Source organism: Taudactylus pleione, unplaced genomic scaffold, assembly GCF_031769625.1.
Source record: "Taudactylus pleione unplaced genomic scaffold, aTauple2 ptg000360l, whole genome shotgun sequence".
Taxonomy (NCBI): domain Eukaryota; kingdom Metazoa; phylum Chordata; class Amphibia; order Anura; family Myobatrachidae; genus Taudactylus; species Taudactylus pleione.
Genome location: NW_028284761.1, coordinates 4,078,215 through 4,102,954, shown reverse-complemented (window position 1 = coordinate 4,102,954; position 24,740 = coordinate 4,078,215). Strand labels below are relative to the sequence as shown.

The following is a 24,740-nucleotide window of genomic DNA, read 5'->3' as shown; positions in this document are numbered from 1 at the left end:
CTAAGAGTTACATTCTAAGTAGCTTTACTGAGGTCTGTAAGTGTAATATGAAAGAGTAAGCTGCAGAGACTAGGAGGAAGAGTCAGAAATGGTACTCTGTCTAGCAGTGGCGTAACTAAGGTATTTGGAGCCCAGGGCAAGTTAAAAAATGGAGCCCCCCAAGTATGTGGGCATGGCCACATGCCACAATGAGCATGGCCACTGAAAAATAGGGGCATGTCAACATGACACTCGTCACTCTGGTAACATTCCTTTCCATTCCATATGCGCCTTAATGCCCCCAGTAGTAGTGACCCTCTTGCAATGCCCCCAGTAGTAGTGCCCCTCTTGCAATGCCCACTGTAGTAGTGTCCCTTATGCAATGTCTCCAGTAGAAGTGCCCCTTATGCAATGCCCCCTGCAGTAGTGCCCCTTATACGGTGCCCCCAGTAGTGCCCCTTATACAGTGCCCCAGTAGTGCCCATTATACAGTGTCCCTGTAGTGCACCCTCTACAGTGCCCCCAGTAGTGCCCCTTATACAGTGCCCCAGTAGTGCCCATTATACAGTGCCCCCAGTAGTGCCCCTTATACAGTGCCCCAGTAGTGCCCCTTATACAGTGCCCCAGTAGTGGCCATTATACAGTGCCCCTGTAGTGCACCCTCTACAGTGCCCCCAGTAGTGCCCCTTATACAGTGCCCCAGTAGTGCCCCTTATACAGTGCCCCAGTAGTGCCCATTATGCAGTGCCCCTGTAGTGCACCCTCTACAGTGCCCCCAGTAGTTCCACTTATACAGTGCCCCCAGTAGTGCCCCTTATACAGTGCCCCAGTAGTGCCCATTATACAGTGCGCCTGTAGTGTACCCTATACAGTGCCCCCAGTAGTGCCACTTATACAGTGCCCCCAGTAGTGCCCCTTATACAGTGCCCCCAGTAGTAGTCCCCCTTATGCAGTACCCCCAGTAGTGGTCCCTACTATGCAGTGTCCTTTATACAGTGCCTCCAGTAGTGACAAGACACAACACAAGACACACACAAAACAAAATACTTACCTGAACCCCCTAGTTACGCCACTGCTGACTAGTTGGACATGGATATACTAATGAAGAGTGATGCTGCTGAACCATCACCATCTAATTTGTACAATATATATTGAAAAGGAAAACAGAGTGCACATTTCATTTCTGCCTGCCATCTAACCCATTAGAACATAACAATATAACACTTTCCACCTGAAACAGCATATTTTATCCTAGTTTTTCTCTTAGCCCTCTGTTATTTAGCTATTTTCACTTGAATTCTTTTGTGCAATTATGTCGACATTTATTTCTTTTGGCCCGAGATTCATTAGTAATTTGCTCAGCAATGCTTGCAAACTAAGGCACATCTTTACACAACAATGATAGAAGATTACTGTTTAGTACCAACCTGCTTGTAAAAAGCTCAGTAAGATAATTTGTGGGTAGCGGGCCCTAAGTGTTATCACACAAGCATTCACCAGGAATGAGCAGGTGCTACTTCACAGAGCAAAGACAGGAAGAGTATGAGAAGCATTTGGCCTTAATATTTATAAAACTAAATAAAATTAATTTAATTTATATTTTAAAAATATATATATTGTTACTGTAGTAAACAATTGTAAAAGCTGAAAATCTTGCATTAAATAATCTGATTCCTTCATAGTTAGATGAACATTTTATGTATTTTTTAAATTACACAAATGAAGCATATTCCACGTAAAATTATTACTGATTTTTTTTTAATAACCATATGGTGTTTGCCAATATAAACCAAATTTATCTGTTCATGTCTAAATTAAAGATACATTTATATTTTAATATATTTGCAATTAATTTGTAATAATACATTTATATTTTACTATATTTAAAAATAATTTGTAATTTAAAATTAATTTTAGTCAATTTGTTATACATGTCTTTATATTGCAAACCCAACATATTGTATGTATACATTGTCCAGGATGATGAAATGTGGCTACTTTGTTTGAAATATATGGATATACTCCAACTATCAAGTGATATAAATGCAGTCATAGCACCTTCAGTGCGTATGCATTGTATAGAAGAGCTGAAAACATTGGAAGGATGGAGAGATTTTGCTTGGCCCCCTTCACCTCTAGGCTCCATATCAGCGGCACCATCTATTCCCTACTCCAGTGAGAAAATTTAAAACAAATTGGCTCTTACAGGTGTTTCTGTAGGATGAACAGTGAGATCGAACACAGAACTGCAGTTCAGTGCTCACCATTCAACACTTCCATTCTTCACTGTGCATTGGGTGAGATAATAGTAGAAAGATCAAATGTATCCTTCATATTTTGAAAGGCTCCACATGTGTGACTATATTGTGTTCCATCAACACTAGCTGGTATTTATAATTTTTCAAAATTAAGTAATCAGATGGCTGAGTTGTATTAAAAAAAATGTTACTTAGGTTATATGAAATACTATGTGAATAGTGAAAAAAAGTCTTCACATAAAACATATTATTGGAGTCATTCACAACATAATAAATATAAAATAACAATAGCAGTAAAGTGAAAGTACAACAAAAACAAGCCAGTAGCTTTTCTGTTGCATGGTAATGTTCCTGTTTCTCCTAGACTGCACCTCAGTGAATTGCCTGTGGGAGTGATTTTTATGGAAATTAGAAGTAGGAGGGGCCAGTGCTCTCTTCCAAGGCCTTAGGCAGCTCTTCTTAGCATGTGCATTTGCCAAAAGGATTCCGTACGTCAACACAAAGCTGCCATATTCAAACACAAAAAAAAGAAAAAGAATATTCCTATATGGGGCACTCATGGATATTGTTATGGATATTCAGATAGCAAGAGAAATAATAATACATTTAAAATATAACTTTTAATATGGAATCTAAAATAATTCTAGCGAAATATATTTACCTAAAAGAAAACACACAAAATGTAAAAATTTATAAATGATCTCCAAGTTCCAATGTGATCACTGTTCTCACCTCAATGGTGTATATTCAAACACATATAGTTGTGTACTCATACATCTAACCTCAATACGTCATGTGGTGCGAGACGCCTAGGGCAAGTGAGCCACCAGGTCCCATGTGCCTATGCTAGCATCTTTTTCACATTATTTTCACCCGAAAATGCATCTTAGTTGCAATGTGATGTCACTAAGATGCACCAAGAGACTGTGCTGATTAATTTGATATGGGACACTTGTATATCTGTGTGTGACTGAGTCAGTAAATGAAGCACAATGGAACTTGGTGTGGAAAGTGCCTCGGATGCTGCATTATAGCATTTCATAGACAGATTCAGTCGCAGTCGCACACATACTATGGAAGTGTCGCACATCAAATGAATCAGCGCAGTTTGCTGGTGCGTCCTAGTCACATCACATTGTAAACAGGTGACATGGTACACTGAGAGAGGCTGGTTGGCAAAACTGCAGCGATGATGTATGAGGAAAATGTTGATAAGCTACCACCTGCCTGCCTAAATGGCTCTGAGAAATAAGATCAAATAGAAGTCAAAATAAGTTGTATAACCGGAATGCATTTCTCCGCCATTTCTCCATTAGAAGCTGCTGTTGATTATAAAGGCAGAGAAACACGTTAAAGATCGCCTGTTGCGAGACTCAGCTATGGTTATACAAACCATTACTTGGGCTATCATGATGACTGGGGTAAATTACATTTATTTGATGCTTTCTTGTATATTCCTTCTGCAAGCAGATAAAAATCTGCCAGGAATCTCAGTGAAAGTCTTGTTTGCTTACGGACAGGCTGTTATATACAAGAATAACTTATATATAGACTTAACATTCCCCCTAACCTGGAAACTTAAGCTGAAAGCTACTAACAGAGCTCTATTGGTAGATTGCAACTAACATATCATTAAGATATTGCGACGTGGTAGAAATTGTATACACTGGGCCTGATTCAGACCCGGTCGCAAGCGTTGAGCGCTCGCAACCGGGTCGATGGTGGAGCAGAGCGCATGCACACGACGGAGCCAGCTCCTTCGTGCGCATGTGCGAGACCCAGATAGTGACGGGCAATCCGTCGCTCCTTGTCTCGCACCAAAGGGGGCGTGCTGTCGATGTTGAGGGACAGCACTTTGGTGGGCGGCTGCCCAGACGGAGGCATTCCCATGAGAACGCCTACCATCTGGGGGCGGCCCCACTGACATCACAAGTGATGTCAGTGGGAGAGCTTTCGGCACTGTTAGAGCCAAAAACTCACTGGGGATTGCGGCCATGAGACCCTACCACAAGGGTCTCGTCGCAAGCCCGATTGTCACGATGGTCTTCACCATCGTGACCATCATCCTGGCCGCTCGCATTAGCTGTGGGTGGTCACAGTGATTACATTCACTTCTCACCTCTTGAATTCCATCCCCTCTCTACCCTGTGATTGGCTCTTTTCCCCTGTCCACACTTTTCTTATTGGCTTCTTTCATCACCCCTCTCTGATCGACTCTTTGCCCCTCTCCTCTCCTTTCTTATTGGCTTCTGTCACCACCCCTCTCCTCTCCTTTCTTATTGCCTTCTGTCACTGGACCATTCTGATTGCTTTGCCCTTCCCCAGAGCCGTAGCTAGACCTTTTTGTGCCCTGTGCCAGAAAGAGCATTGGCGCCCCCCTCATTTTTCAAAGGGACATAATGCACCCAAAAAAGGGGAATGGCCTCATGGGGAAGGGTCAGAGAAGAGATAGGAGAGGCCAGGAGATGCTGGGGATGAAATAAGAGGAAGCTACAAGTGAGAATTATAATAAACAGAAATTTGACAGGACCAAACAGCGCCCCCTGACCTGTGGTGCCCTGTGCGATAGCACCAGCTGCACTACCCTAGCTACGGCCCTGCCCTTCCCCTCTCCTTTCTTATTGGCCTCTGTCACCTCCCTTCTCTGATCGGCACTTTCCTCTCCCCTCTCCTATTTGATCTCCTCCCTCCTTCTCTCCTCATTCATTCATTCATTCATTCATTGTGCTTCAATGGACTTAATAGTTACACATCTGAGTTAAAATCCTAAGCTTCAATTATAAGGTATGAGTTTAAAAAAAGTCACTGCTTCGCTATTAAAAGTAATGGAGGTGTTCCCAGATATTAGGAGACCTGAAATTATAATAATGGTGGTAGACAGAACATGACATGGTTAGTAGTACTCACATTAATATAGGTGCATTTGTGAAGTAGGAGTGTAGCTGAGAAGGGAGCTTCCCATAGGTCTCCCCACTACAGTGAAAGCTGCTTTGGGCAGTAACTGCTGTGCACCCTGCAGAATTTCACTCTAGCACATGTATTCTGTCAATTTAAGTTAAATGAGCAGAATATATAATACAATCTCCTCTATTGACTAATAACAATGATTCAAAGGAGATGAAAGTCAGATCCTAGGGGCTATACATAAATAAAGCAGTGCCAAAGGTGCTCCCTTAATGTGAGATTCTATTCCACCAATGGGACCTCCATGCCCCAGCGTCATACTGCCACTGTTTGCTGGTTTTCTCTTCACTTCAGTATTACCCCCTCAGCCATACAGTACCCCACTGGCAGAGTTCAGACCAGGGAGGAAGGGCGCTATGACATGCACTTGCTCCAGGCGCCATGGTTCCACGCTACTCCTCTGCCTAACCCAGTGCCTGGCTTACCTTCGATCGGGCTCCCGTCGTAGGTAAAATGACAGGCGTCGGGATTTCGACGCCTGTCATTAGACCCTTGTCGGGATTAGACAGTCGGGATGCTGATGGTCGGCATTTAGACCGTAGGCTTCCCGACTGCATACCGCTATACTAACCTCCCTGTAACACTCTCCCTAGCTGGGAAATTCAATCTGAAAGTTACTAACAAGCTTTAAAGTGACACTGCTACTAACAAGAGATATAGGATGGAAAGTGGATTTATTTGCTTTATCTGTTCATATTCATAAAGAAAGTCAACTAATAATAACAAATATCTGTTGGACAAGGATATTAATAACAAAAGCCACTTGGGACAGCTATTGTGTATTCTTTATTTCAGCTAATAACTTTAATCTGTTCCTGATTTGTTTAATACTAACAAATATAGTCACACACTAAACAACTGGCTGTTTTATATATCATTTACTAGCTAGTTACTTAAAGTGTTGCATGTATATTTCAGTTTTCGTATTCAGTCATTATATTTTGATATTCCTTCACAGACGGTGTAATGGTTAGCATTACTGCCTCACAGCACTGAGGTCATGGGTTCAATTCCCACTATGGCCCTAACTGTGTGGAGTTCGTATATTCTCCCTGTGCTTGCGTGGATCTCCTACGGGTACTCCAGTTTCCTCCCACACTCCAAAAATATACCAGTAAGTTAATTGGCTACCAACAAAAATGAACCCTAGTGTGTATGTGTGTACATGAAGTAGGAAATATAGATTGTAAGCTCCACTGGGGCAGGGACTGATGTGAATGGACAAATATGATCTCTGTAAAGTGCTGCAGAATATGTGTGTGCTATATAAATAACTGTTAATAAATAATTAATAAATAATATTTAAATGTATAGTATATATGTTGAATTTTAATACTGTACACCGGCCGTGTAATATGTGTATTGTTTTGTTGTACTGTTATATATTATATTTTAATAAACTGCTGACTATTATCATTTGTTTTTTCTTCTGGATTTACTTTGGAGTTCCAGTCTTCCCCATTTTTGATGTAGAAGCAGCAGTCAGCCGTTGGGTATGTAATATAGCCATTTAATATATCATATAGTATATTGGTTTGCATCTGTGGTTAGCGCCTATCTTTTCTGATATATAAAAAAGGATAAGTGTATGTATCTGTAAAGTACTGATGGCGCTATCAATAGAGACCATCAATGGTGAACCATTTGATGGCCAACCCTACCCTGAAGCTCCTGTACTTCCATTCCCCACCCCACATGAGGAGACTACCCCTGTCCAATGTGGCCCTGTCCTCAGTAACATAATCACATGACTGGAAAGGTCGCTACCTCTTCACAAGACAAAGTAATTTCCTGAAATACTCTGTAGTACAGTATGTTATTATTTTCGATTATCTAATTGATTGCAGGCTCTTGTGTCCTTAGCCACTTAAAAACTTGGAACACACGGATGTGTTGTGGTTATAGAATGATCACAAAAAGGTGCTCTGATCACACCTTAAAAAATGTAAATGGTTATTGCCAGATGTCAAAAATCTTTGGCATTTAATCAGGGATATGAATAAAGAAAGTGTGTATAATTGTATCTATGTTCTCCTGTAATTAGTAAATCATTTACATGTGATGTAGAGACCAAACGATTAGCATTTTTTCTGCCTAGGGACAGATTGGAGAAGTAAAATATAAATGTACTGTATAAAACGAAATGACAGACTAGACATTTTTAAAGTGACTATTAGTCACGTTTTTCTTTTTAAATTTGACAGTCAACTGGGGAATCTATATTTCCCTATAGAGATCTTGTAACTTGCAACATCTTGTTATACATAACACGCACACATATTTGTGTGTACCATGTACAGTTTTTCTATTCCTAAGTGGATATTTTCCAGGTTTTAAATTAAATTGAAATTATCTATTTATTATATTTTTAAAGCAGGATGAAGCTTTGATTGTGGTTAGGGCTTTGCGGTATAATTGCTATTTAAAGGAAATGTACACTTATTTTCTCATGATATTTGGCCCAATCATAATCAGATGGATAGCAGCACGGCTATGTATTATTTTAAATTAACAACTTTGCAGCACTAACGGTTTTGCAACATTCTTGTAGTAAATATCTATCAGTAGGCGTGGCTTCCAGCCAGTTCTAACATTGGAAGGGATAGGGCACAGACTTCACATGCTAACACAAACTCACGGACATCTTTAGCTAAGGATAGCCACCAGACAGAACAAGAGAGAATATCCATAGTCTTAGTAATGCCTGGATGACCAATGGCTTTTTTAGAATGAAAATTCAAAAGGACAGTTTTCCTAAGTCTCTCAGGAACAAAAAGAAGATGAGCAGGAACATTCGATGGAGCTTCAGATTGGCATCTCTGGAGTGTCTCAGCTAGAGTCCGGGTTAAGGCAAAATGAATAAAATTTTTAGGAATGATGGGTTCTTCAGAAATGGAGACTTGTTGGTCAGAGAAGAAACTTCTGGAGAGAGCATCAGCTTTAACATTTTTAGAACCAGGATGGAAGGAAATAACAAAATTAAAACGAGTAAAAAATAGGCATTTGTTTCAAGCAAATTGAATTGATACATGTCAGCTGAAATTTCCAGATGTGAATTTATAGGTTAGAAACAAATTTATTTATAGATATTGCTACAAATTATTGGTTAATTACATTGAAACATTTACTGTACCAATCAATTTAACCATCGGTGAACTAAGTGGGGTGAGACATACCCCAGCAAGATATAAACTCCAATAACTTAAAAAAATACTGCACGGAAGTTGACGTTTTATGTAGCTTGAGTTGTGACGTTAAGTAACAGCGGTTTAGTGCGGTAAGCGCTAGTGCAGTGAATACACATGCATAAAGTGTGTGTGGCCATCTCATACCGCATCTGGTTCGGTAACTGCCTTGATGTCAGCCAAGAGTGACCTCACTAAAACTAAATTGACTACATTTGTTTTCATTATTTCTATTTGTTCATAAGTTTAATTTTACTAACGATTATGATTCAAACGTGTTTCAGATCTTTCTCAAAGAAGTTGTTACTAGATGACATATAAGTTTAGTTCATAAAAAGTACTTTTCATTTCGTCTTCTTGTTTTAAAAAAGGCTATTGCCGTTTTATTATTTTGTTTTATTTTTATACTTTAAGGTACAAGAACTGATGTTATGACAGTCCGAGTTACTTTTGTACTATATTAGTATACTTATGGTGAAGACATGGTTTGCCATTTTAATTTTTTCCACCTGGATCATGGAAGGGTAATTGGCCAATTATTGTAATTTGATGGACATTTGTGCACATATTTTACACAATGTCTTTACAAGATAAATAATCTCGCAGCCCTCTTACTATATTTCTCTTTCATCTCTTGCAAACAGTAGACATCATTAACTGGTGTCAGTACAGTATACTATCCATTGACAACCTTCTGATCACTGGACGTTGTAAGCATTGTATATGTCCCTCTTTTTCTTGCACTTACAAATTGCTTTTCACAGGGAACCTCTAATCGCAAAGAGTAACAAAGTCCCAGAATCAACATTAACTTGCTCATCACATTTTGAACTAAAGTTATTAATATATATTTTTTTTCATACTTTTTTATTATAAATATTTTATTGCCTTAGGCACTGGTGGGATGCGTATCATATGCCAGCATCTAAATTCAAATCTCAATACCGGAATCTTGATCAGTGAAGATCTCGACAGGGGCGGTAAGTACCCTCCCCTTCCCCTCTCCTTCCCCCCAAACCCTAGCCTCCCCTGGTGGTGCCTAACTCTAACCTCCCACCAGTGGTGCCTAACCCTAACCCCTCCTGTCCACACCCTAAATCTAACTCTGCTGGGGGGTGCCTAACCCTAACCCCGCCACCCGTAACCTAACCTTAACCCTCCCTGGGGGGGTACCTGACCCTAATCTCTCTCTGGGGGTGCCTAAACCTAATCCCACATACCCAGGGAAACTCTAATACTTACCCAGGTCCTAACGTTCGGGATTACGGTGTTCGGGATGCTGGCCAGGGCCGTAGCTAGGGTAGTGCGGCCGGTGCCATCGCACAGGGCACCACAGGTCAGGGAGCGCTGTTTGGGCCTGTCAAATTTCTGTTTATTATCATTCTTGCTTGTAGCTTCCTCTTATTTCATCCCCAGCATCTCCTGGCCTCTCCTGCCAGTGACGGTATCCTGATCTCCTTTGGGATATCGGTGTCGGCATTTTGCCAGGCAGCAGGAGTCCAGCGTCGGTATATTGGCAGCCATCATCCTGTCCGCCGACAAATTAACTACATCCCTCACCGGTAATGCACACATTTACCCCGTAGTTCTGATTAAGCCCTTATTGCTTGTGTCCTGGTCCTCACTGGTATCCTGCAATACTTATAAGGAAATAAACCATGTATTACCACTAACACTTTACCCCAGTTGTCAGGGACAGCCAACGTATGTCAACTGTATAACACTCCAGTCGTATGGAATGGGAAACCTACAGTTGATCCTTAGGTCTAGGAAATCCATTGTGGTTAAAATCTTATTAAGCACTTATGTCATTGGCTATTCTACAGCTATTTTCTTTTTTAGACCAAACTACCATTTCCACAAAAGTATCAATTATGTAATAATTAACTTGAAACAGTAGTTTGTAAATTAACATATTGCTGCATTTGATAGACATTAAATATTAATCTGAATAACTCAACAAGTATAAATCCACAAACAGATTGGATTATTACAATTATCAGCACAACTTCTATACTTGCAAATGGTACATCTTCTTATTCAATCAAATAATCTCTAAAACAGTTGTATTTAATATATGTTCTTGTATCATTTAATATCTACTTTGAATATCTCAAGATATATGATCAAAGCTTTTAATTTTTTTCTTCATTATCCGATTTTTTAAATGCCTGTGGCCATATACTGTTTTAATGCAATTACTGTGTCATAATTATGTTTCTGCTACAGCAAAATGTATCCTTATTAAATACTTTAATAAGAGCCACAGTTTGTTGTCAAGGTTTTCATTCATGTAATACTTTTTAACATTATTTTTTATTATATTATATGTAGAAGCCACCATAGGGGAATGAGTGCAAGGAATGGGCATAATAAAATAATTAAATATAGGGTGGAGCATTCCCTGTCCATCCAATATGATACATATAGGGGTGATTATGAGCAGGTTAGTGCAGGGCGGAAAAATCAACACCAGTTTACAAAAATACCATAGGGAACATTCAAAGTCAATGTTTTGTAAATAACTATGGGGGAGGTGTATCAAAACTTGGCAAGAGATAAAGTGGAGAGAGATAAAGTATTAACCAACCAGCTCCTAATTGTCATTTTTCAAACATAGCCTGTAGCATGACAGGAGCTAATTGGTTGGTACTTTATCTCTCACAATGTATCTCTCTTCAAGCTTTTATAAATCTCTTCCTATGTTATGTAATATGGTAATACCCATCAATCAAAGGCAGCAAACACATCCTAGTTTTGTTTAAGGATTATCGAACTGTCAATTAATATACAACTTTTAATCCAATATAACAACCAATAATTCATCCCTTCACTGTATAGGTAACCAGTGAAACATGACGAAATGCATAAAAATTAATATCATCGACAGTTTGCACCATTTAGCAATCCCTAATTGCAGTCTGCTAATATTTATAATAATGTAAAACTAGTTGAGGAGTAATGTTCAAAATATATATTCAGATACAGTATACACAAGATATATAGATTTGTAGACCAAGGTGTAAGAAAAAAAAAACAAAAGAAAAAAATAAACCATATTTTAAACAGCAATTCCATGAAAAGTTGTGTTTTTGTACATTAAGAATTTGTAGAAGGATTAATAAAGAAGCTTGGCAAACACATTTTACCTTGGTTTGTTTCTTCAGGCTGTTATTAGTGAGTTATAATCAGTTGCAGCTCCAGGGCTGGGGCTGCAGTGCAGTCAAAAATTCAAATAGGGGAGCCGTTCCAACTGCCAGTGACTCCCAGACATCTATGTTTGGCAGTGTTTGAAATTGCAGTAAGTGTGGTTCCCCTATTTGAAGCCACCTCTGGTTATAATTCTGAAGATTCTACAGTATCATGTGGCTACCATGGCAACCACAGTTCCATGGCACATGATGAGCAGGGAGGCTTTGGAACACCATTCTGAGCTCAGTCTGCTCTGTGTACTGTAAAATCCTCCATCTGCTTCACGCTCCTCTGTCTTCACATGACATGCTGTGAGTTGTTAGTCTATAGGCCTGACTTTGAGATTTGTGCAAATGCAATTGCCACTGCATTCTTAAACAGATCACAGTTGCTAAAATAATCTCAAGCCTTCCAAAGGACAGTTGCGCATAGGGACGTCCACTGCTGCCTTCTCATATCATTTCGACGATGTGCAACAACGCAAACATCGATACCATCGACGCACATCGGGCAGTCACACAGCATGCAAGTCAGCTTTCCTGACACGCAGAGGGTTCTCATGCTGTAAAGGAGACATCAGTGGCTAATTTATGCACGACCATGAAACGACATTTAAATGGCCCGACATGCCTACGTTTTTCTAACCAACCTCCCCTGTTACTACTCCCAAATATTGACTACCTGTCACTCCCTTTGCAAATGGTTTCTTTGTACGAGCATATTCACAATGCAATTGCTGCGTTTGTGCTGTGCAGCTTTTGGCAAACAATTGTTCAATCACGAAAATATCAGCTTTGCGAAAATCTCGGCATCAGGCTCTCTGTGAGCTACTGACAGCAAAACTTGTCTGATGTTTAGAAGTATTTTGAAAATTAGATTAGAAAGATAAGAAATAAAAATTCTCAATTTCAAAAAAAATTCTATGTGGGATTGTTTTTTTTTTAGAAGACTCGTGAAAGCTTGGAGAGAGATAAAATTGTCAGAGATAAAATACCGACCAATCAGCTCCTCACTGTCATTTTTCAAACACAGCTTGTAACATGACAGTTAGGAGCTGATTGGTTGGTACTTTATCTCTCACAATTTTATCTCTCTCCAAGTTTTCATGAATGCCCCCCCCATTAGCCTTGAGAAGGGAAACAAAATGTACACAAATTGGGCCTCATTCAGAGTCTGGAGCAAAACCACATAAAGGGACCTGATTAAGAGGCACACGCAATGTCTACGTTTATGTAGTTGAGCGATTATTATTTGCAACTGCGTATGAGCCAAAAAATTCAGAAAACCACAATGGCGCATGCATTACAGAAAGTGTACCTGTACACACAAAGACACTGTTATTATCAGAACAAACAGAAGCAGAAATGGGGTGGAAAAGTTATGGACGTTCCTGGGCAGTGGCTGAGAGGTGACTAGAAGCAAATGCAGAATCAGTCTGTCTGATTAGCGTGCTATGGGAGTTTCGTGGACATGTCAGTGAAAGCATTTGCATTCCTGCCACAGAGGCCATAGTCAAACAAACTGCACTGCAATAGGGCTGGTCAATTGTTGGTGGTACACCGATGGTGGCCTCTAATGAATCACAAGTATTACAGCATGCAGAGACACTGAAAGTGGGTCTCTCAGTGCTTTCACATTCAAACACAGGCTACTACACCAGGGGCGACTCCGGCAACAGACGCGAGATCGGATACAGCAGAGTTCACCTCCGCATCAGGCCCAAAGGGTGCAGACTTGCACCTGGATAAACTGTATTGCAATGCAAGGGGTACACATGCAATTCTTATTTAGATTGCAAGCTTTCGTGAGCAGGGCAGTCTTCCCTCATGTGCTTTTCCTTCCCTTACTTATATCGTCATTTTCTCCCCGCTGGCTACAATGGCACCAAACCTTGGGCTCTGCCATCTCCTGATTTGGGTTTTTGTGACTGATGATGCAACAATACTTGTCCAAGTTCTTCAATGCTCTGTGCTGTAACTTCTTTCATGTTCATACTGCCTCTTATGATGTACATTGCAAGGTGCTGCGGACCCCTTGTGGTGCCATATAAATAAAGTTTAATAATAATAATAATAATAATAATAATAATAAAATATTTTTTGCATGCAAGGGAAATACTGTCTCCAGTTGCAGGTACTGCACAAATACTTGACAGATTGTTTTTTTGCAGTGCAATTTAGAGTTCAGCAATAAGATGTCTCACAGGTGTAAATATGTCCCCACAGTTACTACTTTCAAAATATGGCCCTCATTCAGAGCCGCTCGCAATTAGCGCTCGCTCATTCATAAAAAGGGGGTGGCTATTCAAATGAACCGTTCGCTCTTTGCGGTCTGTTGCCGCCTCCATGTCTGAACGAGCGAGCAAAACATACGCTCGTTTATTTGATAAAAACGCCCCCTGGCCGCTCGCATCATACGTCATGTCCGCTATTTATTAGATTAATCGAGTACATCGAACAGCGTATGAACTGCTCGCTATTCTTGTGGTTGGTTTTTTCAACCACAATATTGCGAGCAGTTCTGACTATAAAATAACCCAGTGACGTGGTGAATGACGCTGCTGTATTAATTATGCACACCCATAAAATGCCCGCTTTGACCTTTAAGCACGCCTGCGTTCTGATCTCCACTCCCCCTTTTCAAGCACCTTCCCCTGTTACCACCCACATACGCCTCATTCTGTCACTCAAATTAGCAGGCACTCGCTATATAGCGAACAAACGATTTTCGGCCGCACTGACTGGTTCGCACATGCGTACTAAAAACCGTACGCATGCGCAGATGTGCAAATATCGCTCGGAACGAGCGTACTGCCGCTTACGAGCGGCTCTGAATGAGGGCCTAGGGCCCTCATTCAGAGCCGCTCGCAATTAGCGCTCGCTCGTTCATAAAAAGGGGGTGGCTATTCAAATGAACTGTTCGCTCTTTGCGGTCTGTTGCCGCCTCCATGTCTGAACGAGCGAGCAAAACATACACTCGTTTATTTGATAAAAACGCCCCCTGGCCGCTCGCATCATACGTCATGTCCGCTATTTATTAGATTAATCGAGTACATCGAACAGCGTATGAACTGCTCGCTATTCTTGTGGTTGGTTTTTTCAACCACAATATTGCGAGCAGTTCTGACTATAAAATAACCCAGTGACGTGGTGAATGACGCTGCTGTATTAATTATGCACACCCATAAAACGCCCGCTTTGACCTTTAAGCACGCCTGCGTTCTGATCTCCACTCCCCCTTTTCAAGCACCTTCCCCTGTTACCACCCACATACGCCTCATTCTGTCACTCAAATTAGCAGGCACTCGCTATATAGCGAACAAACGATTTTCGGCCGCACTGACTGGTTCGCGCATGCGTACTAAAAACCGTACGCATGCGCAGATGTGCAAATATCGCTCGGAACGAGTGTTCTGCCGCTTACGAGCGGCTCTGAATGAGGGCCTAGGGCCCTCATTCAGAGCCGCTCGCAATTAGCGCTCGCTCATTCATAAAAAGGGGGTGGCTATTCAAATGAACCGTTCGCTCTTTGCGGTCTGTTGCCGCCTCCATGTCTGAACGAGCGAGCAAAACATACGCTCGTTTATTTGATAAAAATGCCCCCTGGCCGCTCGCATCATACGTCATGTCCGCTATTTATTAGATTAATCAAGTACATCGAACAGCGTATGAACTGCTCGCTATTCTTGTGGTTGGTTTTTTCAACCACAATATTGCGAGCAGTTCTGACTATAAAATAACCCAGTGACGTGGTGAATGACGCTGCTGTATTAATTATGCACACCCATAAAACGCCCGCTTTGACCTTTAAGCACGCCTGCGTTCTGATCTCCACTCCCCCTTTTCAAGCACCTTCCCCTGTTACCACCCACATACGCCTCATTCTGTCACTCAAATTAGCAGGCACTCGCTATATAGCGAACAAACGATTTTCGGCCGCACTGACTGGTTCGCGCATGCGTACTAAAAACCGTACGCATGCGCAGATGTGCAAATATCGCTCGGAACGAGCGTACTGCCGCTTACGAGCGGCTCTGAATGAGGGCCTATATCTCTAAATAATGCAATAGTACTGTGTAAATAGTAGATGCCACTACTGCTGGACATTGAGTGGAGTTAGAGATAATATGAAGAACTTAGGCAATATAGGGCGGCTATCTCAAATTTTCTCCTCTTACTTGCCATCTTCTCATGGATGTCCCAACACTACCCAAAGCTCAACATGTCTAATATAGAGCTTTTTATCTTCCCTCATCCCAGAGCCACCACCTCCATTCAAATCTCCCACACCATCAAAATACACCCAAACTTTCTCAATCTCCCAAACCTGCTTGAAAGTAAAAATGCCTACTTTTGTAACGATAACTTTTTTTTTTTTGCACAATTTTTGGTATATATACTATTCTCACTATGCATCTAGCATATTCAGCAACAACTAAAACATGGGCGCAGATTGACTTTACCTTCAAATACGATTGGAGGAAAGGTAGGTACACTAGCGCAAAAAAAAGTGCCACTGTGAATCTTTATCAGCATTCTATGTACATTTAGATATTTTTTCACTCCTTCTCCTGACTACATAACATACACTGTAAGGTGCTGCGTACCCCCTGTGGTGCCATATTATACCCTTTTTACACCAAAATCCTGGGTCAGACCCAGGAATTTGAACACTGGTTAATCCCGGGTCGAACCCGGCTTCAAACCCTGTTTACACTAGGGGTGTGCACCGGCCACTTTTCGTGTTTTGTGTTTTGGTTTTGGATCTGGATCTTTCTTCGTGTTTTGGATCTGGATTGGTTTTGCCAAAACCACCCTTCCGTGTTTTGAGTTCTGGGTTTTGTGTTTTGGATCTGTATTTTTTTGAAAAAAAGCATAAAAACAGCTAAAATCACAGAATTTGTAGGTTTTTCTGCTCCTATGCTATTATTAACCTCAATAACCTTAATTTCCACTAATTTCCAGTCTATTCTGAACACCTCACACCTCACAATAGTGTTTTTATGTCCAAAAGGTTGCACCGAGGTAGCTGGATGACTATGCTAAGCGACACGAGTGGGCGGCACAAACACGTGACCCATCTAGGAGTGACACTGCAGTGGCAGACAGGATGGCAGTTAGAAAAACTAGGCCCCAAACTGTACATAATGCAAAGAAAAAAAAGAGGAGGTGCAAGATGGAATTGTCCTTGGGCCCTCCCACCCACCCTTATGTTGTATAAACAGGACATGCACACTTTAACAAATCAATCATTTCAGCGCCAGGGTCTGCCACACAACTGTGGCTGAAATGATTGGTTCGTTTGGGCCCCCACAAAACAAGCTGGCAATTAATGTGTCCCTGCACAAACTGGCTCTACGGAGGCAAGATGTCATCCTCATCCTCCTCATCCACCGATTCCTCACCCTCTTCAGTGTGTACATCCTCATCCTCACAAAGTATTAACTCGTCCCCACTTGAATCCACCACCACAGGTCCCTCTGTACCTTCTGGAGGCTGGTCTCCCTGGAAGAGCTGATAATTCATTTTGATGAACATCATCTTCTCCACATTCTGTGGAAGCAACCTCCTACGCCTTTCGCTGACAAGGTTCCCGGCTGCACTAAACACTCTTTCGGAGTACACACTGGAGGGGGGGCAACTCAGGTAAAATAGAGCCAGTTTGTACAGGGGCCTCCAAATTGCCTCTTTTTCCTGCCAGTACAGGTATGGACTGTCTGACATGCCTACTTGGATGCTGTCACCGATGTAATCCTCCACCATTCTGTCAATGGTGACAGTATCATATGCAGTGACAGTAGACATGTCAGAAATTGTTGCCAGGTCCTTCAGCCCGGACCAGATGTCCAAACTTGGTCCTGCCTGCCCTGCATCACCGCCAGCGGGTTGCTTAGGATACCTAAGTTTTTTCCTGGCAGCCCCAGTTGCGGGAGAAAATGAAGAAGGAGCCATTGACGTGTCACGTTCCGCTTCAGCTGACAGTGTGTTCACCAGCAGGTCTTTGCACCTCTGCAGGCTTGTGTCAGCCGGAAAGAGAGACACCACATAGGCTTTAAACCTAGGATCGAGCACGGTGGCCAAAATGTAGTGGTCTGATTTCAACAGATTGACCACCCTGGAATCCTGGCAAAGCGAATGAAGGGCTTCATCCACAAGTCCCACATACCGAGCGGAATCGCTCCGTCTTAGCTCCTCCTTCACTTTCTCCAGCTGCTTCTGCAAAAGCCTGATGAGGGGAATGACCTGACTCAAGCTGGCAGTGTCTGAACTGACTTCACGTGTGGCAAGTTCGAAGGGCTGGAGAACCTTGCACAACACGGAAATCATTCTCCACTGCGCTTGAGTCAGGTGCATACCCCCTCCTTTGCCTATGTCATAGGTGGATGTATAGGCTTGTATGGCCTTTTGCTGCTCCTCCATCCCCTGAAGCATATAGAGGGTTGAGTTCCACCGCGTCACAACCTCTTGCTTCAGGTGATGGCGGGGCAGGTTCAAGAGTGTTTGCTGGTGCTCCAGTCTTCGGCACGCAGTCGCTGAATGGCGAAAGTGGCCAGAAATTTTTCGGGCCACCCAAAGCGTCTCCTGCACGCCCCTGTCGCTTTTCAGAAAATTCTGCACCACCAAGTTTATTGTGTGAGCAAAACATGGGATGTGCTGGAATTTGCCCAGATGTAATGCCCGCACAATATTGGTGGCGTTGTCAGATATCACAAATCCCCAGGAGAGTCTAAGTGGGGTAAGCCACTGGGCGATGATTTCCCTCAGTTTCTCTAAGATGTTGTCGGCGGTGTGCCTCTTACTGAAACCGGTGATACACAGCGTAGCCTGCCTTGTAATGAGCTGGCATTTCTGAGATGCTGCTACTGGTGACGCTGCTGCTGTTGCTGCGTAAGGTGATACATCTACCCAGTGGGCTGTCACAGTCATATAGTCCTTAGTCTGCCCTGTTCCACTTGTCCACATGTCCGTGGTTAAATGGACATTGTGTACAATGGCATTTTTCAGGACACTGAGGACACTTTTTCTGACGTTTCTGTACAGTCTCGGTATCGCCTGCCTAGTGAAGTGGAATCTAGACGGGATTTGGAACCGGGGACACACTACCTCCCTCAATTGTCTAAATCCCACTGCACTAATGGTGGATACCAGACGCACGTCTAACACCAACATAGCAGTCAAGGCCTCAGTTATACGTTTTGCTTCAGGATGACTGCTGTCGTACTTCATCCTCCTCGCTAAGGACTGTTGGAGGGTCAATTGTTTAGTAAAAGTAGTGGTGTTCCTACTTCCTCTCTGGGATGATGAACGACTCCCAGCAGCAGCAAAAGCAGCAGCGGCAGCAGTAGGCGTAGCAATGCAGGATCCTCCAGAGGAATCCCAGATAGGAGAGTCAGTCATGCCAGTGACATGGCCTGCAGGACTACTTCCGATCCTGACTAAGGAGGAAATTGACGAGGAGGGAGTTGACGGTGTGGTTTGCAGGTGCTTGGATACAACAGGACAACGGGATTTAGGTGTCCCTGGACTGCTTACGGTCTTAGCCAAAGTTTCTGAACTTGACAGTAACTTTTTATGAATGCGCTGCAGGTGCCATATAAGGGAGGATGTTCCTAGGTGGTTGACATCCCTACCCCAACTTATTTCACCTTTACATATGGTACATATGGCAAGACAGTTGTTGTCCGGATTTGGATAGAAATATTGCCAGACCAAAGAGGTGGAATGTTTGGTCTTCTGCCCAGGCATGACCGTGATGGGCTTTTTCATCCCACGGACAACAACTGTCTCCCCCGGAGCCTGATTTAAACAAACCACATCACCATCAGAATCCTCCTCGCCAACTTCCTCCTCAGCGCCAGCTACACCAGTATCCTCATCCTGTTGTACTTCAACAGTGACATCTTCAATTTACATATCAGCAAGTGGACTGTGGGTGCTCCTTTCAGCACTTGCAGGGGGCGTGCAAATGGTGGAAAGAGCCACCTCTTCCCGTCAAGTGCTGGGAAGGTCAGGCATCGCAACCACCACCACACTTGGACTCTCCTTGAGGATTTGTGATATCTTCTTAGAAAGCACAGTTCTTCGCTGTGCTTTTGCCAGCTTAACTCTTTTGATTTTTTTAGTGGGAGGAGGGCTTCCATCGTCATGTGAAGCTGAACCACTAGTCATGAACATACTAGGGATTGACCTTAGCCGTTCCTTGCCACTCCGTGTCGTAAATGGCATATTGGCAAGTTTACGTTTCTCTTCAGCTGATTTAAATGTCTTTTTCAAGGTCATTTTCCTGAACTTTGCCATTTGGGATTGTATGTGCCCTCTACTATGACATTGGGCATCGGCCTTGACAGACGACGTTGATGGCATGTTATTGTCTATGTCATGACTAGTGGCAGCAGTTTCAGCACTAGGAGGAAGTGGTTCTTGATCTTTCTCTATTTTATTTTTATCGGAGAAAGTTTGGTCCTCCATTTATGTTATATCAATTTGATATATACGTGCGGCTAAACACAGAAAATAATTTTTTTTTTGGTTTGGACTGGAGTGTACTTTCGGGGGTTACAGCACCCTTTAACGGTCAAGCCAGCCGGCCCTTTACTAATGACACAGGCGCACGCTTGGCACTACTTTGTTGATGCACGTGCGGCTACTGCGCACACAATTCACAAACAAAGAAAATAATTTTTTTTTTGGTTTGGACTGGAGTGTACTTTGGGGGTTACAGCACCCTTTAACGGTCAAGCCAGCCGGCCCTTTACTTATGACACAGGCGCACGCTTGGCACTACTTTGTTGATGCACGTGCGGCTACTGCGCACACAATTCACAAACACAGAAAATAATTTTTTTTTTGGTTTGGACTGGAGTGTACTTTCGGGGGTTACAGCACCCTTAACGGTCAAGCCAGCCAGCCCATTACTTATGACACAGGCGCACGCTTGGCACTACTTTGTTGATGCACGTGCGGCTACTGCGCACACAATTCACAAACACAGAAAATAATTTTTTTTTTGGTTTGGACTGGAGTGTACTTTCGGGGGTTACAGCACCCTTTAATGGTCAAGCCAGCTGGCCCTTTACTTATGACACAGGCGCACGCTTGGCACTACTTGGTTGATGCACGTGCGGCTACTGCGCACACAATTCACAAACACAGAAAATATATAATTTTTTTAGCACTTGGGGGGAGCACCCCTGATGGACAGTGCACCCCCTGGACAACACTACAGCACCCCTTTAGGACTGGGACACTGCACAGGACTTTGGAGTGGACACAGCCCCTATGGAGAACTGACTGCACAACACAGTCCAGCCAGCCCCTATGGACTTTGAAGTAGTGGACACAGCCCCTATTAACAACAGCAGCACAGCACAACACAGCCAGCCCCTATGGACTTTGAAGTAGTGGACAACAGCAGCACTACACTACACTACACAGCCCTAACTCCCACCCTCCCTCTTCACTGTCCACAGCCGAGTGAGAAAATGGCGCCGACGCGGGTACCTTATATAGGATCCAAAACCCGCGAGACTCGGAAGGCGGGATGATGACGTATTGCCTCGATTTCAGATCCGAGTCAGGCGGGAAAAGTCGAGCCTGACTCGGATCGGACTCGGATCCGGGGGGCTCGGGGGGGTTCGGATTTCAGAAATCCGAACCCGCTCACTCCTAGTTTACACTGCAACTCGACCCGGGTTGTTCCCAGGTTGGCCCCGTTTACATTGAACCTGGGTAATCCCTGCTTTTCCCTATTGATGTCATTAACAATTGACTTTTTTAAGGGCTGACAAAGATGAGGTCACAAAAGGCAACAAAAGGGAGGGGTGGGGACTGCTCACAGCATTGCCGCAATGATGGCAGACTGCAGTTCTGGCTGTGGCAGGCTATGTATCAGCCTGCGTTTATAGCTGCTGGTCAGGCTGTGGTGCAGGGTGCAGCTCTGGCTCTGGCAGGCTGTTTGTCTACCTACTGTTGTGGCTGTTGGTCAGGCTGGTCTGGCTGCTGTGGTGCAGGGGGTTAGGCAGGCACGCGATGGCTGCATGTGCTGTCTCTCTCTGCAGGGCACTGACAAATGACATCATCTGCCCGCGCCCCATTTGCTCCAATCAGTGTTTTTCAGAGATTGCCGGGTAAATCGCCCAGGGTTATTTTTTTGTTAGCCATTCACACTGTGGCCCTACCCGGATATAACCCAGGTTATTTGGTTGGTGTAAAAGGGGTATACCAAAGGATAATGATAATAATAATAATGGTCAGTCTGAGCAATAGGTTTCTGATAGGGTAGAATATCCTCTATTTTTAGGGCAAATTACAGGCCATTGAGAGACATAGGGCTTGATTCAAAGGTGAAAGCTATATTGCAGCCGTGCATATGCACACACATACTGTACATCCATACAGGAGGGAGCTCATAGTGCATTCAATTACATAGCAACAATATTGATAATTCAAGTCACAAATTGGAGGCTTTCTTCAAGATGTTTTAATTAAATTAATTAATCAAATCACAAAAGTGCTCCCATGATACAGTATGTATCATATATATTTTAAATTAAACAATTAAAATTGCTCACATTTCTACATAACATCAAAGCACATCAATCAGAGATGTTGTATCCACCGTCCTCTGGCAATGGCGATCTCATGACTTCCGAACTGTCTCTTGAGTTGTGGACTCCCATGGTGTCTGGTGCTTTTGAACCTACCTGTGATCCTCAGATCAGAGACAGTCCGGACGTCTGAAGATCATGATTAATGGAGTAAAGAAAAATGTTATGGGACGTACTATAGTGTGGAAGCTCTCCTGTGATTTCTTTCAGCCTACATCTGGATGAGAATGATGAGGGGATCATCTAAAGAGTTCCCCCATTGGTAACAACATACAGTGAGATATGCATTAGCTAAAATATCTTAAAATATGCTTCCAATATGTGACTTGGATCATCAATATTGGCACTAGGTCACCACTCCCACCTCCCACACAACCCCCCCAAGGGTGTATTATTGTTACTTTATCCAAGAGGAGACCAATTGTTAGGAGATGTCTCATCTTGATTGAACATTTAAAGTGCTCAACTACTTACATTTGTATACTCTAACTATTGATAAATAACATCACACCTTGAGCATCCCTTGATTTTCTATATATACAGTACATTTCATATCAGGCACTGTTCATGCGGTGCATTGTAGTAAAGTTACACACACACACATTTGTGTGTCTTTATATATATATATATATATATATATATATGTATATATATATATATATATATATATATAGATACATATATATAGATAAAGACATATATATAGATATATAGATATATACATATATATAGATATATAGATATATACATATATATATATATATATATATAGATAACGTCATCTTACATGGACCAACATCATCATTCCTGGACAAAAGTCCAGGAATGATGATGTTCGTCCATGTAAGATGACGTTTAGCCTCTTTCTGAGTTCCGTTTTTTTGGAGGGAAAAATCCGAACTCAACGTGCAAACTCGAACCTATCCGAGCCTGCACATCCCTAATATATATATATATATATATATATATATATATACACACGACAACCGCATAAATCTGGCACTCACCATACCAAAAAACAGCAGGCCCAGGTGCTCCAGCCAAAAAATTAAATAGGTTCAAGCAAGGGATGGCACTCCGGGACTTGTACAGAAATGAGAGAGTCGATGCTACAGCAACGTTTCGGTTTTAATTACAAACCGTCATCAGGCATGCCTGATGACGGTTTGTTATTAAAACCGAAACGTTGCTGTAACATCGACTCTCTCATTTCTGTACAAGTCCCGGAGTGCCATCCCTTGCTTGAACCTAAATATATATACATATAAAAATATACAGTATATATAAACATACATATATAAATAAATGGTGTTGTCTGATAGCTAAGTGCCTTGATTTAATGCCTATTTTATGTATGTACAGATGCACCCAGTTACATTGTTGCTGATCGTGCCACAAATGTGTGCACGCATTGCGCCATACGATTCCCCGTGCCTGCATATGCTACGGTACGCTATGGCATGCACTTCGATCGCACCCTGCATTCCCATGGTGGCACGGGTGAGAACACAGTACACGTGTTCACTCGCAGGCATACAGTATCTGTATGTATACACAGTAAATATATATATATATATATATATATATATACAGTATATAGTATATATTGTAATATTGTAATACTATAATGTATATCAGGAACATTGCCTAATCATTAAAATTCACAAGCCCTGTATTCTGAATGCTTTAGAATTTATTTTTCATTAAAATGTTGTCTAATTCAGATGTTACTTCTCTTACAATCAGCAGCATGCAAACTAACAATTAATATGAATAATTGATGGCATATTAAACATGTTGCAATGGCTCAGTAACAGAAACAAACACAGACACAAGAGGTCAACGTTGCACCAAAAAGAGTAACAAAAGGTACACTCACAGATAGAAAACTTGCTGTTGAGGTCTTTCCCTGGAAACAATTTAAATCCTCTAGATTTATAATCTATGGACCTTTTCACTAGTTAGAGAAACAAAGAAGAACATGTATAAGGTAAAACAGTCTACAGTATGTGTTTCATTTTTTTTAAAACTTTTTGTTGTTGTCAGCGTGACAGTTACGGTTTAAGGGGACAGTTGCCGTGGGAGCCGATTCAATGCTAGCAGCATTTTGTGATCTTTCATGTGGCCTGTCAGTCAACCAGTTCCTGAAAGCGATATCATTCAAGAGATGCAATTTAGAGCACGCACGGTCATATATATCCATCTGTCTACCTAATATATATCTAATATCTATTTATCTATCTATATACAGTACATATATTCTGTCTGTCTGTCTGCCTATCTATCTATCTCATATATTTATCTATCTATCTATCATATTCTGTTTCTATTTCGTATATTTTATATATAAATCTTCTATCTATCAATCATCTATCAATCTATTTATTTATCTATTCATCTATCATTCTATAATGTACTGAATCAATCATATATCAGTATAGATAAAATGTAGTTCTGTGTATAGTATTTACAGAAGTGGCACATTATTTCCCATCATTTACTATATACCTCTCATTTGCAACAAATGGAGTTGTTGGTATAAGGTGATTTTCTCGG

At 42.0% G+C, this 24,740-nt stretch overlaps 1 protein-coding gene across 1 annotated transcript in view; it reads right to left on the bottom strand.

Moving 5' to 3' along the window:
* The window catches only part of CSMD3 (CUB and Sushi multiple domains 3), a 1,208,248-nt gene that overhangs the window by 639,369 nt on the left and 544,139 nt on the right, over positions 1–24,740 (bottom strand). Inside the window, exon 8 of the mRNA XM_088444368.1 lies at positions 24,064–24,141. Within this exon, the coding sequence (XP_088300494.1) occupies positions 24,064–24,141 (78 nt within the window). The remainder of the gene's footprint in view (positions 1–24,063; positions 24,142–24,740) is intronic.